At 35.3% G+C, this 19437-nt stretch overlaps 1 protein-coding gene across 1 annotated transcript; it reads right to left on the minus strand.

Annotated features, from left to right (window-relative positions):
* Window positions 1-17847: 17847 nt before the first annotated feature.
* Window positions 17848-18847, minus strand: LOC100010204 (gamma-aminobutyric acid receptor-associated protein-like 1). Its single transcript, XM_016433575.2, has one exon. The coding sequence runs from the start codon at window positions 18680-18682 to the stop codon at window positions 18272-18274; it is 411 nt and encodes a 136-aa protein (XP_016289061.1). The 5' UTR covers window positions 18683-18847; the 3' UTR covers window positions 17848-18271.
* Between the last annotated feature and the right edge of the window lie 590 nt (window positions 18848-19437).

Raw genomic sequence — 19437 nt, forward strand, 5'->3', positions numbered from 1 at the left:
GATTTTATCTTGGGTTTTGGTTACATATGAATTTGCTTTTACAACAATGACCAATATGTAAGTATATTTTGCTTGACAATGAAAAGAAAATTTAAGAAAAAGAAAAAAAAAGACAGTAACTCCAAACAATGCAGTTCTCCAATATAACAACAAAAGACTAATAATGTAAAATGCTGTCAATTCTCAGAAAGAGAACTGATGGATTCAACATGCAGATTGAAGAGTCCTCCTTTCCTCTCTTTCCCTCCCTCCCTCTTTCCCTTCCTTCCTTCTTCCCTTCCTTCCTTCCTTCCTTGCTTCCTTGCTTCCTTTATTCTTTCCTTCCTTCCTTGATTTCTTCCTTCCTTGCATCCTTCCTTCCTTCCTTCCTTCCTTCCTTCCTTCCTTCCTTCCTTCCTTCCTTGATTCCTTCCTTCCTTCCTTTATTCCTTCCTTCCTTCCTTCCTTCCTCCCTTCCTTCCTTCCTTCCTTCCTTCCTTCCTTCCTTCCTTCCTTGATTCCTTCCTTCCTTCCTTCCTTCCTTCCTTCCTTCCTTCCTTCCTTCCTTCCTTCCTTCCTTCCAACCCTTCTTTTCCTCCTTCTTTCCTTCTTTCATTTTGTTTTTCTGGAACATTGTTAGCATGGAAATACATTATTCAAAACTTCATGTATATAATGGGTTTCCTATTTCTTTCCATTGATTGAAAATTAATATGTGAGGGAGGGCTGAAGTGGAGAGAGAATTTGAAACTGAAAATAAAAATAAAATTTTAAAAAATTATTTTAAAAAATTGTACTGCTGTGTCTATTTTCCCAAGGACAGTCCAACATTGACTATCCCTATTTTTATCCCTTTCTTCAATTTGCATGGTATGAAGTGAAGTCTCAGAGTTGTAATTTGTCTTTTATAATTAGTCATTTGCAACACGTATAGTAATGGTTATTTATAATTAATAATTACTTTGAAACTTTTGTTTATTTCTTTCCCAGAAATGAAAGAAATATGATTTAGTGTTACTCATATAGGTTGCTTCCTATAATATATCTTGGGTATTTGACTTCTATCTTGGGTATTTGATACAAATATTTTTACCTAAATAATTCTTTCTACTTCCTAAGTTAACAGTCATTAACACTTTGTCCTCTTAGTTATTCTTATCATTTAATAACATGACCTTTCTCATATAAGTTTAATATTCATTTTCAACTCATTTTTGTATATGATTTTATATGTAAAGCAATATTTAATTTCTGACAAGATTCTTTCAATTTCTTCTAGTATCGTTTTGAAAAGAACATCTTTCTTAATGTAATGTATGTTATTTGGTTTGTCAAACATTTTCTATTACTTCTATTTCTTGCTTCTCTGGACTATATCAATGCTTTACATTTCTTTTATTTTAATCTAGTTCCAAATAATTTTGACATCTACTATTTCATAGTACAATTTGAGCTGTTATAATGCTTCATCTCCCTTCTTGCTTTTATCTAACTATTTATCTTAAAACCAGAGACATGAAATTGAAAAGACATATAGAGGCCATTTAGTATAACTCTCTCTTTACTATTTGAAGAAAATATGCATTAATCTGTATATTAAATTATATACTATTTATTTTTATAATATTGTCAGAGTTCATCCATGAAAAATGAAAATCTCTCCAATTATTCATCTTCCTTTATTTCCATGAAATGTTTTGTATTTGTATTTATATAATTTGCACACATATTTTGGTTGTATAATACCCAGATACTTCATATATTTTGTAATTATTTAATGTGACATTATCTTAATATTGATTTTTCATGATGTTTTAAGAAGAGAATAACTAATGATTTTATGGATTTGTTTTCCATTCTGTGAGTTTGCTGAAGCTGTTAAATATGTAACTTTTTCTTTTCCCTTTATTTCCTGAGTATGCATTATTTTGATAATGCTTACTAACGACCCTTCCATTTTTATACAATATAAAGCCATTTAAAAGCATAAAAAAATGATCATACACTGGTATATTCTATTTTATTAGTTCTAGGACATTTTAACATAGTTTTTATAATTAATTTTCACTTTTATCTGAAATCATCTACTTTATTGTTAAGATTGTTAATTTCTTTCTTATTTTCTTTATTTTCTTATCTATCTAATTTTATTCCTTTTAAAATTATTTTACTTAATTTTATGATGAAATTTATGTACCCTAACTAAATGTTAAAATACATTTTAGCAATGATTTAAATTTTTTTCAAGTTTCAAATTCTCTTCCTCCTCAACCTTCTTCCCTTAATCCCTCCTATCTGTTTTCTCCATGAAATGGTTAACTAAGTCATAGATTTTGCATATGCAATCAAGTAAAACATTTTTTCCATATTACTCATTTTGTTGAAGAGATCTTAAGCAACAACAACAAAAAGAAACAGAAGAAAGAATGTGAAATAAAGTATGTTTTGGTCTGCTTTCACATTTCATCATTCTTTCTGTGAAGGCAGATGATACTTTTCATCACAAGATGTGGATCTTCTTGAATCAGTATTGATGACAATAACTAGGTCATTCATGGTTTCTTGCCAAAAAATATTGCTGTTATTGTGTACTGTGTTCTGGTTCTATTTGCTTTACTTTGCACCAGATATGTAAGACCAGTTTGTTTTTTTTCTGAAATCATTTTGCTCATCATTTCTTATGGAACAATTTTCTTTTATTTCAACCATAAAGCACAACTTCATCATTCTACAATTGATGGAAAATCCTTTAATTTTAAATTGGTGTTCTGAATCATTCTGGAGTCTTTTGGAGTATTCTTATTGTCATATAATAATAATAAATAAACCAGGAAGTGACTTGCTTAGAGTCATTGAGAAGAAGTACCTAAGGTTAGATTTGAAGTCAAAGCTTCCTGAAACCAGGCATAGCACTCTAACCATTGGACCAAACTTTTCTGGGAGGAGTGGTGGAGTTACCTCAGTTTTCTTTGCTAAAAAGTGTTTATTGAAATGGCTTTTTTCTTTTATGTTTATTTCTTTCCTTCTATCAAATAATATTTGTATTTTTCTATCTGCTGTTTTTTTTTTTACCTTGTAATTCTTGTAAACATTCTTGTAAAGCAACAAACTTACTATTCTCTAGAACTAGAGCTCTTGCCTCCCATTCTCAGACACTACTCCTCTTTCCAGCTTCAGTCTATGGAAATACTATGATACCTATGGCCTTAAGTGGGTGACAGTGACCTGTGGGGCTACAAAAAAATGTCAAGTTGCCATTTTATTCAGACTATTCATTTGTCCCACTCTTTTGGACTGCAGATCTCATTTCTGCCCTTTTTTGCCCAAATGCTGTTTCCTTCTATATAGCATTGTATAATAATAATAGTGAACTTCTAGACCTCAAACCTTCCTCTTTTCAGCCTCCATCTTTCTTTCTTATTAGTTTTTATGGTAATATGATACATTGGCTTCAACCTACATTGAGAGTATAGGATACTACCGGGGAGTTTATTCTGTGAAATCAATAACCAAAACTTTAGCCACTATTAGGCATTTTATTTTTGGTAAAAAGGTATTTAAAGATTACAATGGAAGATAGTGACATAATAACAACATCAACAAGAAAGACCCTAAGACTCAGTAAAAATCCACTTTGGTGTTATTTTAAAAAAATTTTTAGTTATCTCAGATTCTTCTTGACCCCATATACAGTTTTCTGGGCAAACATACTGGAATGTTTTGCCATTTATTTTCTCAGATCATTTTACAAATGAGGAATTGAGGCAAATAGGGTAATGTGTCTTGCCTATAGTCATAGAGCTAGTATGAAGATATATTTGAATTCAGGTCTTTCTGACTCTAGATCTAGCTCTCAAACCATCATTGTGCTATTTAATTGCCCTAAAAACCTACTTTACTGATAGTTAAATGGATAGTAGAGAGATTATGTTTTGGATATTCTCTCAGAACTTTTTCCATACTGAATTTTAAGATATACCAGCAGAAGGATTAATATTTGAGTGTATTAGATTATTTTTGCTTGAAATATTCTTTTAAAATAATTTCCTTTTGAATTTTCTAAATGTAGTCTCTATAACTAAAAAGATGAAATAAATCTGTTTTATTAATAATTACAAGGATATGAAGCATCCTTTGCTATAAATCATAGGACATTAATGACTAATGTTCAGAAATATCTTCTTCTATGTTATGTTTGGAGCAATAATAATTTGGATGAAGGTACAAGTATGAAATATTTAAGATAATTACTGAACTTATTGTAAGAATAATTCAGCTTTAGAGTATTATTTAGAGATTCTGCCAGATTTTTCCCATCCACTTCTCTAGTGAGTTGAAGCACTGGATCATTAGAGTCCATTCTCAGGAAAATGTTTATTTTCAGTAGGAAGAGGATAATCCTCTTGGAGTGTCTCAAATCCATGTTTCCTCTCTCTCCTCTTAAAATGTCACTTTCTTATTCCCTCTTTCTCATAAAGAATGAGATGTGTGACTCCTCTCTTGATCCTCTGCCTACTTTCCTGTCAATATTAAGGCTTCATTTCTTCTTCAGTTCAAATCCCCTTTCAAATATCCTTGAGCAAGTAACAGGAAGGGGAAACTTTGAGTAATTTATTTACATTTGACCCTCAGTAGAATCATGCTAGTATTTCATTAGACATATTAATTGTTTTTGATCCCTTTAATGAAATGGACATGATTTACAAATTCACATTTTCTTTCTACTAATCTGGTTAATTCTTACAAAAGAAAATGCCCTATTCCTTCATCTTGATTTAATTCCTGTGGATCACAGGCCTGACACAGAGTTTTGCATTACTAACTTCTAACTATTCTGACCAAAATAGCCTTAGATGCTCTGAAGAGTTCCATAATAATTATGACTTAAAACTCTTGTCAAAACAAATGAACAGATCACACAAGAAATGTCTGTTATTTTGTTTGAAGATTCTTGCTATATGGAAATAAAAAACTACAGAAAACCTTGTTCAGGGACTGGATAAGCAAAAATATTGGAAGGTCAGATATCATAGCTATAAGGGATCTTGGACATAATTTACTTCACCCCTTTCATTTTACACAAAAAACAAACAAACATACAAACAAAAACTAAGGTGAACAGCAGGGAAGTTTTGACACAAGGCCACACAGAAGAGCTAGAACTTGGACCTGGGTTTCCTGACTCTCAAAGCCATTGCTATTTTTAATATGTCCTATACTGTTCTTCAAGTTCCCCTTTACATCAAAGTATCTGTTGCTTGGTATTAAGCTCTAAGAGCTAACCTCTCTACATTTTGGCACCCTATAAGAACTTAAATTGTTATAGTAGTCTCTAAGTAATGGAGGATGACGATTGTCTTTGTGCATTTTTGTGCACAAAGACACTTGTGCGTGAAGGAGATTTAAGTGGAAAAGCCGATGCACAGAGACAGTCCCACTCTCTCAGCATTGGAAGCCTGGGTCCAGTGGTACGAAAAGTCATTACACCTGGAGACTTCCTCAGCTGCATTGGATGGCCGTGTTGTCTTTTGTGCTCCAACATGCCCTAAGCACTCCACAGCGCTTTGCTGCGTAGCCATCTCAGCCGTTGAACCTTCTTATTGGTTTCTTCCATCTGTTCGGCCGAAGCAGTCTTCACATGCTGGGTGAGCAAAGCCCTGGTTCACCAGGGGTCGACGACCCGATGGCTACCCTCACAAGGTTTAGCCGGCCTGTCGAAGCCATTGCCTGGGATGTGGCCACTGCTGCATGCTAGCAGCTACTGGGAGCCACAAGTGAGAGCTGGGTGTCAGGTGGGGGTCAGAGGCTGGAGAGCTGCCCTAGGAGGGCACGACAAGCCCTCCATACCAGAGATACTACCCCTCCCTGAGCATCCCATATATCCCAAGAACTTAAATAATGTCCTATAAAAAACAGTTTTTGCTTTCTCTTTATCTCATCAAAATTCTATTATTCTATGCCCATTGCCATAGAGTATTCTTCTCTAAGGAGGAAAATGGATGGTAATAGTCTTAGGACTTTGTGTTCACATCTTGTCCACTCAACAATCATGTAGCTATTCATTGTGTTACATATCCTTCTTTTGCATTCTGTAGTTACCTGAGGAAAAGGACTTCAATGTATCAAAATCAAATTTATTATCAGATTTTTCATACATGGTTTATTAAAGTTAGGCCTTATGGAAAATAAAAATATTCGTGAGACACTATGAATTTCTTAAGACATTATGAATTAATGTTATATAATTATGAAAGTGGTACTACATCATGGGAGAGAGCCAGCTTGTGAATGGCAAAGTCATGGTTTCAACTTCTGATCCTCCTACATAATGATTTTATGACCTCAGAAAAGTCACTTAAGTTCTCAGAGTCTCCAAGAAACTCTGTAAGACTATGTATTATATAAAAAAAATGCTGATATATGTTGGAAGAAGTTCCTCTGGGAAAAGCTCTCTACACTGGTGAAAACCACACAGAAAATTCTTTTCTGTAAGTTAAATGCTTAACTATGTATCACAAAGTATAAATACTATATCTGTCTAAATGAGAAAATATGAATGTTTGCCAAAAAAGAAAGTTAAAACATGAAGGAAGAATTATATGTGTAGGGGTCAAAAGGAAGAGAAAAGAAAAGGGAAAAGGGTAACTGCTGTTTTTTGTTTTTTTTTTTTTTGGAATAAAAAGCTTCTTTGTAATTTGGAACTAAAGGAAAATGCAGTTGGCTAAAGATGAACAAGGAATAGAGAGGATGATTACCTCTCTGTGATAAAGCTTCATCAGCCATTGACAATCCATTAAACCAAAGTACAAAATGTTCTTTCATCTTAAGCGTCCCTTCTTTCATTTCTATAAAGTGAGGGGAATTGGTGTAACTTCCATCCATTGCTTCTAGGTATGCCTTGTTGAACCATACTAAATAATTTAAATCTCTTTTCCACATGACAGACATTTAAATGCTTGAATATCAATGTTTTCCTTCCTCACATCTTTTATTTTCTCCAGGCCAAATTATCCTCATGCCTTTAGTTAATTTGCATATGGTATGGAATTGAAGCCCTTCATTTTCTTGATCATGTACTTCTGCATGCTTTTTTAATCTTATCAGTGCTCATCCTAAAATGTGTTCTAGATTTGGACATGAATCTTCTCTGAATATAGTCTAAAATTAAATTACTTTTCTCCTTCCTCTCCCTTCAGGCTGACACATGTTGAGTTTGCAGTTCACTAAGATTTACTCAATTTTTGTGATGAAATATTTCATAACCATTCCTTCTCAAGTATTGTATTAATAAAATCAGTTCTTGAGCTCATGTGAAAACTTATTTACATTTATTTCCATTAAATTCTAATCTGCCATCTAGCAAATTAGCTATTTAGCTTAGTTAGGTGGCTTAGTTGATTGAGTATTATAATTAATGTAAGATATGAGTTCAAATTCTCCTTGGACATTTTCATGGAGTTTGGCACTAAGTAATTTAATTTTTCTTTGTCTTAATTTTCTCATCTCCAAGTGGTAATCATTAGGATTTAATAATAGCACTAAATCATAGAGTTGTTGTAAGCATCAAATAAGATGAAACATGCAGTGTTCTGCAAACTTCAAAATGGCCTGTTAATATTAGCTATTACTATGACTCACAAATTTAAAACCAGTCTCATTAAATTCAAGATGATTATTTTTGATTACTACTTCCTTTGTTTTATGTTCACCAGAATCTAATTGATAATACATGCTAAAATTTTGATAGGAAATATAGTCAAATTTATTGATATGGCTTATAGTTTTTATACCATTCCCCATTTCTCCCCAGTGTCTATCTCCACTGGTTTTTGTCACTCTGTCTTGTCTCTCTGTCTTTATTCCTATCTCTCTCTTTCTTTGTCCCTTTTTCACTATTTCTTTCCACCTCCTCCATCAAGGAGCACTTGCCCTTCTTCACCACTGAAACACCCTTCTTGTTCTTCATGATCTTTTAAAGATGTTGGAAGTGACGTAGCAATCAAAACCTGTACTGCATTATGTAGTTAATTTAAACCTGGTAATATAAGACTAATCAAGAATGACTGGGTGCTCTATTAAGACCTTCCTTTTATCTTGTATTTCAACACTCCACCAAGTACTTTCTTCTGTCCTTCCCATTAAAAAATTAATTCTCCTTGCATGAGAAATGGAAGCAAAATAAAAATCAAGCAGATCTATCCTTTGGCTATCAATATATGATCAGTGCTGCTAGCAATGGTACCTTTACTTCTTGACTCTCCTCTCTCCGACTACATAGCCTAAAAAGAGAAAATAACAGCTTTTGATATCCTTAACACTCCTGGTTTAAGCTCATTTTCTGATTCACATTGACAATTTTTTTAAAGTATTAAGGCAGAATGTTTTATTCAACATCCATTTCCTTATCTTTTTTCTTTATTTAGTAAGGAGGCACAGCACTGTGCCATAGAGCACTGAGCCTGGATTCAGGAACACAAAAACTTACTGGCTTTATGACTATAATCAAGTTATTTAATTTTTTTGAGTACCATTTTCCTCAGCTGTAAGATTTAAATAATAATTGCTTCTAGCTACTGTTTGTCATGAGGATAGAATATGAGAACATTTTGAAAGTGTTTAGTACAATACCTGGCACATAGTAGGTGCTACAAAAATTCTATTATTATTTTAATTATTATTTTCAAAATCTAAGTCGTTCAATGCATTTGTGAGATATTCTTGTCACTCTTTATAGGTAAGTTTTCATCCTATTATATGTTGTTTTGTGTCTTCAGAATTAATTCTCTGGAGATTCCCAGTTTTCTAGTCCAAATCCTTCTGTAGAATTCAAGGCAATGAGATCCCACAATATTGTCATTGAGAAACCAAACTAGAGAATATTTCCTCTTATTGGTTCCTCTACCTTCTGAAGGATTAAATTATCATTAAATCAATTAATGAGACAGATCTTTGAAGTGCATGCCTGGAGAAGTCCCTCCAAATTGCTATTGACACGTTAATTAATTACTATTCTTTGGGGTCTCTTTATTCCACCAATTTCACATCACCCAACTGTATCTAACCCATGTCTCCCCTTCTTGCTGAAAAGGAGAGAATGATTTTGTCAAATAATCTAATGAAATCCAGTTATTCTATGTCTCCATATTCTCCTGCCTAATAGTCTAATAGCCCTTCATAGAAAGTTATCATATTAGACTGCCTTGACAGTAATTTGCAGTCCAGGCTCTTAGACATCATTACTTCCCTTTCTAAATGTAAACAAATTATCCGTTTTAATGATAGTCTCTAGAACTTTGCCTGAAATCAAAGTCAAGCTCATCTATATTTTGAAGACTATTCTTTTTAGAAATCACATTTGCTGATTTTCCAAAGATCAGAGAAACTGGCTCAGCAATCATATGCATATACCAATTCTTTCATCATTGATTGTAGTATTTTTAAGATCAAGAACCTTAAAAATCATTGAAAACTACTCATTATTCCATTTGCATCTTCCCACTGATCTTAATCAATGATATTGCATTCAGTATTTTTTAAAATATGCATTCTAATTCTTTAAAGATAAAGATCATTCTCCCTCATAGATATAAAGAAGCAAAATAAGATAACCATGCTATTCTTTATTATCTATTATTATGTTATTCACCTGTACCTGATGACTGATTTCCTTCTTAATATTAATCTGGAAAAATATTATAAATGGTATCTTTAGTGACTTTATGAAGCATTTTGGATATTGCACAATATAGTAAACATAAAAATGTTGTCCAAAAACAAACCCATAAAATGTTAAAAAAATGTTTAAAAAAACCCACCACATATTGCTAAAAATGATGATATCCAAATATATATATATATATATATATATATATATATATATATATATATATATATATATATATATATATATGGAAGACTTTTAGGGGATCAAGTGGGATTTTCATCACTCCTTTTTATTGGACTTACGGGATTCAGAAAAATAAAGGCAAATTTGGAAAGTGAGCAAGTTCTTTAAAGAGATCCTATATGAGAAGATAATTTCAATTTCTGAGATAAAAAGTATTCTTGAGTAGCAGTGGAGTATACCTTACAAGAGGGCTGATGAATTGTATTTGTTAAGCATTGTAAATATTATTTTGGGGAATAAAAAGAATTAATGTGTTCTTCTCAGGGTAGACATCCATCCTAACCTCCACCCATGCCCTTAATTAGGAATAAAAGTATGTTTAGGCTTTCAGAATAAGAACTCAAGGAAACTTGATATGGCCACAGGCTCAGTGAAAGCCATTGGGATATCCTACTTTGTTATCTCCTCCTAGTTTTAGAAGCTAAGGGAGTCATTCCTGAGGACATGGCTACCTTCCCATAGTGGTCTTCCAGGTTGGTGTTTCTATATCAGCTGATTGGAGCCTAGAAATTTTCTTCACTCAAAGTACCTGACAGATAGGTAATTTCTAGATTGTAGTAAGATAATAATTTAAATATAATTTATATGAGGAATTGTGGTCTCTCAGCTGCTGAGTTATGTTGTTTACCAGGCAACTTCTGGAATTTTTGTAGAGGGTCAAAGCCATTTTTCTTTTCTTTTTGTCAATTTCAAATTCATAGAGACAGTAAAAAGGAAAGAAAGAAATACTAAACCCATCATCTCAGAGGGGCAACAATCTATACCAGTGATGGCGAACATTTTAGAGACTGTGTATTGTACCCCCTTCCATGAGTGCTGAGAGTGTCCCTTATCCCCCCCTTACCCCACAGAAGGGAGGGGAGTATGTGTTCCCATTGGACTTCGAGGGAAAAGGGTGATGGGAAAAATGTTTTCAGGCACAGTGGAGAGAGAGAAGGGAGCAGCTCTGCCTGAGTCCCTCTGCCTTTCTAGTAACAAATTTGGGGTGAGGGTGGGGGTAGAGGGCAGCATGTGCCCACAAAGTGTTCTCTGTGTGCCTTTTTTGGCATGCCTGCCTTAGGTTTACCATCACTGAGATGCTCTCCTATACCTAGATCAAGTCTGCATTGTATTAATATTTAGGACATTGCTATATGAATTTTCCCTACTCAACTCAGCTCCAGGTTACAGGAAGAAATCCTCAAATCAACATAGCCCAATGTTTGCCCATCTGATTCTGAGACACTGAATCCAGTGTCTCATGATCTTGATCATAAAGCTTAAAATCTTTTACCTCTCAGTATTCTGGGCCTAGATAATAGTGGTTTTAGTGATTTTAGAAGACTTTCAAGACTTGATGCTTCAGCAACAAGTGTTTCTCCAACTCTAAATATAATTGGTGATGATTAAAAACCTTCATAGATGGCATCTGAGTTTGGCATTGATGACTCATGAGACCTAACCCTTAGATATTGGTTAAAGAAACACTGTGAGTTACTTGCCATTGTCATGATCCAGTTTGTCCATATTCCTCATATAAATGATATTTAAATTATTATCTTACTACAATCTAGAAATTACATATCTGTCAGGCACTTTGAGCAAGGAAAATTTCTAGAGTCCAATCATCTGGTACAGGAACACCAACCTCCTGGAATAAAAAGACACTCCCAATAATTCTAGCTGGATGTGTCATGTACAATTATGAGACCCAGAAAGTCACAGGGAAGAATCCTAACTGCCTTGTCATACCTCCAGCAAATCTTTACTGTAGCAGTTAAAAATTAGTTTCTCTGCTAGAATATTATATTTTTAGACGTTTATTAAAGATTAAAAATATACAGAAAAAAAACAAAATAAGAAAGCATGTATCTAGGCCCAGAGAGCCCATTCACAACCACTCACATCTTGCATGCTAGGTAGAGAGCCATGTGTGCTCCGAAGTGGAAGTAGGAAGAGAGACTCAGTAGGCTTTACAGCCAGTTTAAATAGAAATTTCTGATCTTGCCCAGGTGGGAATCCCAGTGAGATCAGAGGGCATCCTGGGAACTAGGGAACACAAATAAATGTTCAATCAACCACACCCGAAGTCCATTCTTGATCTTCTTGTGCAGCTGGTGGTCTGGAGGCTTCTTCATGGAGTCTTCTCCAACAGTTTGGTTTCTGGATTCAGAGAGGTAGCATCTTTCTTTACCTAAAATTTGTCTTAAAAAGAATTTAAACTTTGCAATTTAAAATAATATTTTTTACATTTCCCTGTTAAAAGGGTGATTGAAAAACACAGGATCACTTAGGGATTCATGGCTGAGTTATGAAGTATATGAACCAATTGGTAAGAGAAATTAAAAAGACATCAGAAAAATAAAAAAAAGATTCTAGATGAAAATATAGACTATCAAAGTCTTATGTATAAAAATTCCAAGTAAAGGAAAAGTAAATCTATAACAGGTCCTTGAATCAGGGCCCAAAATGATCTAAGCAAGTAAGCATTTACCCAGTCAGTAGCCAGGACTACAGAATGTTTGCCACACTATGAAAGACAGAAAAGGGACCAGATTATAGGAGCCAAGTAGGAGCCAAGTTTGGGGATACTCATCCGTAAGTATTTTCAGAGGAAGTATGGACACAGGGAAGGCCTATGTCATAACAAATGTTAAACATAGCAACCTCAAGTCTTCACACTAGGTTCAAGACCTTTGTATTGGCTTAGAAGTCCATCAATCCATCCTGGATTGGTTTATCTTTGGCCCTATGCAATGGCTCTTTTGAGTATATCTTGTCCTGGAATCAGACAGAAGTATTAAGCAAAGTCCCATAATTTTTTAAAACAATTAGTAGCATCATTTTTTATAGTCTCAAGCTTTTGGGGCATGCATTAGCAAATGTATTTTAAACTTATAGTACTGGAAAATAAAAAAAAATCTAAAGAAAATCTTAATTCTGGTGACATGTGCTTCAAATATAAAAAAGGAGAGAAAAATACTGAGATAGTGTATTGCACATGCAAGAAAAACATAATAAAAGAGTTTTAAAAATTAAAAAATATAGCTTATAATCATTGACACACTGTGTCAGTTAAGAAAATATGGAATACAAGACTTTCTCACCAAAAATGAGATCCATTTTCTCTTCATGTCTGGCCATATCCACTGTGAATTTCACAAGGTAACAGTTTTTTTTAAATAAAGAACAGCAGTATAAATATGTAGATATCAATATCCCCAAAATTCTCAATACCCCAGTTAATTACACTAGCAAACAAACCCACTATCATATTTCACATAAGTTGCTGTATGGCATTTTAAAAGCCTATGAATTAATGGATATTTGTCACATATATTTTACAATCATAGCATCTTTCAACCTTGGTAGACATATTTCTAAACAAAGTAAAACTTATTTGGGGTTTAGAACATCATCAAGAAATCTAGAGATCATTCTGGTGGAAATAAACTGAGCTGAAGAGTATAAATGAGAAATGCTCCCTTTTTTTTTCTTTTGGGAGGATTCTAGGGGCACATGCCCTGGGATTAACTGCCCAACTTCCATTCACATTTTTAGAAATGCGGGAAGGTTGGGGGTTATAATTGTATTTCACTTCAGCTACTAGAATGGGCCTTACACCTCATGTTAGGGGCAGGAAAAAATGACCAGAGATTGTTAAAAAAAATTCTAAAAATCATGTCTAAAAAACCCTTCAAATCAATTGAGATACTTAGCACATTAAATTTTCCAAAGGTTGTTATAGCAAATTTCTGATGGAGTCCATCTATCCTCTATGTGACAATTTACAAAGTCAAAAATAGAAAAGCTGCATTTTATATGGGCTTATTCAATGTTTGTGCAGAATGATTATAGGGGAAAAGCAACAGAATTGAACAGTAGTGAAAACTCAGTACATTAAAATGATTCAGTATAACAGAATAGTACGGAATGCAGTAATATATGAACTTAAAATCACAAAGTTAAATCTTAAACAAAACAATCAGCAAAATGCAATAGAATACAGAGGATTTTATAAAACATCAGAGTCTGAAATGCCTTAAAAATATAACCTCCAGTCTCTTTAAAGTTCCTTGGTTTTTTATCTATTCAGATACCTATTGTCAGAAAGCAGGAGGGCCACACAGCTGTGAAGTATCTGAGGCCATATTTCAACTGAGGATCTCTCATTTCTAGGCCTGGCTCTAAGTCCACTGAGCCACCCAGCTGCCTCCCCAAAGTTAGTTAAAGAGTTGCAGAGAGCTGAATTTTTCCCCTCAATCTCATGTGAAGTAAATGAAATCATCAACATAGTTAAAAGATATCCTTTTAAAGTAGCCATGTTTGTAAGTTCCTGTTTGGTAAAGTCTCTTCCTTCTTTCCCTTTCTTTCTCCCTTCCTGTGATCCCCTGCCCCTAGTCCATGTGGAGGTTAATCATAGCCTAAGGGAAAATTACCCCCATTTTTTACCAGCTGATAGAAATGAGTCCTGGTCCTGAGGTGGTGTCTTCTCTGAGGCTAGAGTTTTCTGGGGAAGGTGGGTCACTAGGTGATCAAGATCTGAGTCAAATAGCTCTGGATTGCAGGCAGGCAGAACAAGCCAGGTCTGGGGCCAGGTGAGTGGCAAATAGCAAACAGGTCTGGAGTGGAGGCAGGAACGCAGGCAGGCAGGGCAGGGAGCCACGAGCCCATAAGCTATCTAATGGCTGGAACGAGCTGAATCAGCAACAGCTTTATGAGGGTAAAAAACCTTGGCCAGAGAAACGTGGCTTAAAAAAATTCTAGGCAGTAGCTATGAAAAGCTGAACTTAGTAACAGTAGAAGAGAAAAGAATCAAAAGATTGAGGGTATTTCAATATCCCTTCATGGTCGCCAAACTGTAGCAATTAAAAATTAGTTTCTCTGCTAGAAGTGTTATATTTTTTAGAGGTTTATTAAAGATTAAAAATATAAAGAAAATAAAAAATAAGAAAGCACGTGTCTAGGTCCAGAGATCCCATTCACAACCACTCACATCTTGCCTGCTAGGTAGAGAGCCATGTATGCTCAGAAGTGGAAGTAGGAAGAGAGACTCAGTAGGCTTTACAGTGAGAATCTCAGTGAGATTAGAGGGCATCCTGGGAACTAGAGCAAGGACTTCTGGGGATTGAAGTTCAGGGTTCAAATCTCCATTTTTACATTACTACAAGTTTTCAAGTTATCTTATTGGAAAAATCCTATCATTGAAGTAGGATAGATAGGTAGATAGATAGATGATAGATATAGATATCATTTATTAAGTGATTACTATACATATATATATGTAAAATAAAGACAGTCCTCACCCTTAAAAAAACATTTCTAGTGGGGAGGAAATAATATATAAAAGGAAGCTCAAAATAAGAGGTTGGCTAATGGAGAAGTTGGGAAAGTAAAAAGTGGGTTTCTGGAATCATGGTTTGGTCTGGCTTAAAGAGGGTGAGAAGAGGTTGTTAAAATATTATATTCCTACTGGCATCCATTAGTTCAATAATCTTTGATGAGATACACTCTCATCTATTGCTATGATCTGACCCAATCCCGTGTTCTTATCTTGGCTTATGAAACTCAGTTACTCTCTTGAACTGGTTCCCTTGAAATCCCTTTCTACTATGTTTGCATGGATTCCATATTCTACCTACTTTAAGCTTTTTCTTCTCAGACTAGGCCATAACCACTCCATTTCTTGCTAGAAACTGGGACTAAAAGTAGGCAGCTCTTCACTTTTGCTAGTAATTCAGTTTTAAGCCTACTAGGGATACTCAGGTTCGAGTATATTAGTCTGATTTTGGATTTGTCCAGTTTGAGTGATACAGAGACATTGTGCCTTCCCGTGAGGTTTATACTTTGCAAATTTACAGGCACTGTCAACAGTCTAAAGAGGCAAGACAGCTTTAAGAGTTCTGAAAATGCATTAATTCATCTATAATCTCCTATATTCCAAAGTTAAAAGACTTTCTTCTAATGTCCTGTTTTGGTAGCCTTTGTAAATGTTCACCATTAAGTGCGCCAGAAAGTTTCAAAACATTTTGTTCAGAACAGTATGTTCAGAATGTTCAGAACAGTATCTCTTAAAAATATAGAAGTCCCCAGTCCACTGAAAAATAAAACAAAAACTCTGACACTAAATCCTTAACACTGAATTTGAATGAGTTTATTAGATTCCTGTTAATAGGTAGGATCCAGTCCTTTTTAGAGTACTATAATGAGAGAGGAAGGGAATATAAAAAGGTTTAGGGGACAGAGTTTATACCAGTGGGAGAAAGTGGTGTTGAAAGAAATAGGGAATACTATAGCCAAGCTTTGAAAACTTCACATTTTGCTTTGATTTACCTGTTCAGAAAAAAAAAAAATCCTAGTTTCCTTCTCTCTATACATTCTTCCTTGGATTCCATTTGCTCATACCAAATCAAAGAGTAGACATTGACCCCAGAGAAGTACAGTAACCCAAATGCTAGAGAACAAAGAAACAAGCTTTCTGTGTAAATCCACTGAGCCAACACTCCAGGGGAAAAAAAGCCTGCTGATTCAGCAGCTGCTCTGACAGTCCTTGTTGCTATAAATCCAGGGCTGATGATAATCTTCCCAGGATGGTGCTTCACTTTCCCTAGCAATAAATAAAAGATCTCAGGAAAACAAGGCGTAAATACACACCTTTAAGTGAAATGAAAGTGCTCTTTCCCTAATGCCTCCCTTGATAGTTTTCATGTTATCTGGGGAAGATTAGCCTTGGGAAGAAGGGTATGGTTTTCTTTTCTAAAGCAATGGAATTAAGGCTGTCCTGGAGCCAAGTTGAACCAGCTCAGGAGAGTTGATTGTTAAATTCTCCATTGATTTAGACCTCAGAAATAGGTGGCTATTAGGAATCAGAACTTGGATCATTACCTTTCCTTGATTGTACAGATTTAAGAAAATGATGGAAAAATATAATAATATAGACGAAACTTAAAAATGATAGTTTTGTGTATATAGTATGTGCATACACACATTATTTCAGAAAACAGGTTGTTAAACATTTAGCATTACATACCCTTTTCAGAATGTACTTCAGGGGAATCTGGAAGCCTGCATTTTGGATAGAATATGAGAAAATCTTTAGACATTCTATAGTGAAATTCTTTTTTTTTTTTGATCTTAAAGTGTGCAATTATTTTATTTCCTTGCCCCGAAAGCAAGAACTTCATTTACACAGGAACCTGCAGCTAGTACAACAACTGACAAAGAGAGGTGTCTCCCCATCACAGGGGACCAGGTTTCCAACAAAGCAAAGATGGAATTAAAATGGCTGAACTCAACACCTCTTTCCCTTCCCCCCCAACCCCCCCATTCCCCAAAAGAGAAAACAATAATCAAAAGAGACAAAATAATAAATCAGGACCCAGACCTTTCTAACTAGCAGCTTTGATGAGTGAATACAGAACAAGGGAGTTGAACTTATCAACCATTTATGTGTGCTTGGGAGCAAGAATGCTAGGAGGGAACTTAGCCACCCCCCCCCCAATCCCAAATGGTGAGCTTTAGGAATGATTAGGAAGATTCCCACTTCAGAGGTGGGAATGTTTGAAGGTTATGTAAGTCCAGGGCAGACAGGGCTTCTTGTTCTGTATTAAAAGGTGCCCAGAGAGAGGCTGGGACAAAGATTCTCCATAAATTAAACTTTAGTGATATATCCTGCCTACCTTCCTTCCTTTCTTCCCAAAGTGCACAGAACTCAGCTATATTCTGTTAGTCATTTTACCACCATTGGGATGCTTCATAAAACAGAAGGATGGAAGTTAAGCAGGATGGTGAAGAAAAGAGTTATATTTTAGGGTCCTAATGCCAAACAAGTGTCTGGTCCCCAGGCCTGCTTGTCAATTTAGAAGGACAAGAAGGGAATGAATGACAAGTGGGGCAGAGATGCAAGCTCTTGGCCCAGTACCTACATAGAAGACATAAAGGAGTGAACATTCATTCCCCCTTTATCCTCCATACTCCATGTCTTTTTCTTTTTTTACTGTATTTTAAGTGGAATCTGGAAACAGAAGCCCAATAAGCCAGGCAATAGTGGTTATAGCTCTAGGGCCATTTTCCCCTCTGAGAATGATACGTAGGGATACTGGGGGAGGATAAAGCCCGAAGTAGAACTATGGAAGAGATGTCGCCAAGGAGAGATGATAAAAACAAGTTTGGTCAAATACTGGGGTAGTCATAGAGCATTTTCTTCTGCCTCTCCCACCCATACCCCTCCTACCAATGTATCAAACTGGGTTTCCCACCCCCAGAGTAAGAAATCTGGGAAGTCCTCCCTGGACAGAAACTATCTGAAAACCTATCAAATTCCCAACCCTTCTATCCAGCACAACAAAGGCTAATTTGCAGGGTGGGAGGAGGGCAGGAAGGAGGGATGCCATCCCCATTTCCCAATCATACATGTCGAAAACTTCCCCCAGCCAATCCAGCAACTCTGGTCTGCAATGCCTTCTTCTTCCCATAGACGCTTTCATCACTGTAGGCCACATAGAGAAAATAGTCCTCCTCATGGTTGTCCTCATAAAGCTGGCCCATGGTGGCACTAGTAGGGGGGATAGTGTTGTTGACAAAGAAGAATAGGGCGTCTTCTGGTCGAAGGTGGATCCGTTTCCGAATTAAGAAGTAGAACTGACCAACTGTAAGGTCAGAGGGCACCAGGTACTTCCTTTTGTCCAGGTCAGGAACTCTGGCTTTAGGTGCCTTCTCCACAATTACAGGGACTCTATCTGGGTATTTCTTCCGAATCTTCTCCCCTTCTTTTTTCCGGTACTCGAAAGGATGATCTTCCTTGTATTGGAATTTCATGATGCTCCGCAGCGTCTCCGATCTCCCCCGGGGGGTCTGGCTGCAGCAGAGAGGGTTGATTCTTTGAGTCTGGTTGCCTCCTGGTCGGAGCTAGTTAAGAGCCCAGGCCTTGCCAACCAGCACTGCCCTGCCTGCTCTGCCCCACCAGCCCGCTGAGAACACACAGAACTCTATAGTGAAATTCTATAACTCCTTTTACTAAAATTTTCTTATGAGAATTTCACTCATTCTTCAAGGGACTATAATAATAGAATTAATTGTAAGATTTCTTCTCAAAGCCCTAAATGTATTTGGTACCTTATGTTGTCCTAAGAGAATTGAGTTTGAATCTGTAAGATGGTCCTTAAGTGGCTTATGTTATTACTCATTAGGCACAATACATTTAATTCTTATTAGCTCTCAGAATGTGCTGCTTGTTAGTTCTACAAGTCCAAATATAAGACAAGATCTGGTTTTTAAATAGCACTTATAAATCTGCTCCTATATCATGTCTACAAATTCATTTCATATAGAAAAATATAACTTATGTCATCATTATGATGAGTATTATATATCAGGCTATTATTTTTTTTCTCCAAAACAATTTGCCAAAATATAGCTATGTATGTCTACCTATCTAGTCAGAGAGATTTGCTATAAAGATTTTTTTTTCTAATTTCTTGTTTGCCTTTTAATCTTGATTGTATTGCTATTGTTTATGCAATGTGTATTCTTTTTATAGTATGTAAACAAAATTTATTACAATTTGGACAAGT

The sequence above is a fragment of the Monodelphis domestica genome, chromosome 4 (genome assembly GCF_027887165.1).
Source record: "Monodelphis domestica isolate mMonDom1 chromosome 4, mMonDom1.pri, whole genome shotgun sequence".
Lineage (NCBI taxonomy): Eukaryota > Metazoa > Chordata > Mammalia > Didelphimorphia > Didelphidae > Monodelphis > Monodelphis domestica.

Coding starts and splice junctions, on each gene's coding strand:
- LOC100010204 (XM_016433575.2), bottom strand. CDS start 18,682: ATGAAATTCCAATACAAGGAAGATCATCCTTTCGAGTACCGGAAAAAA.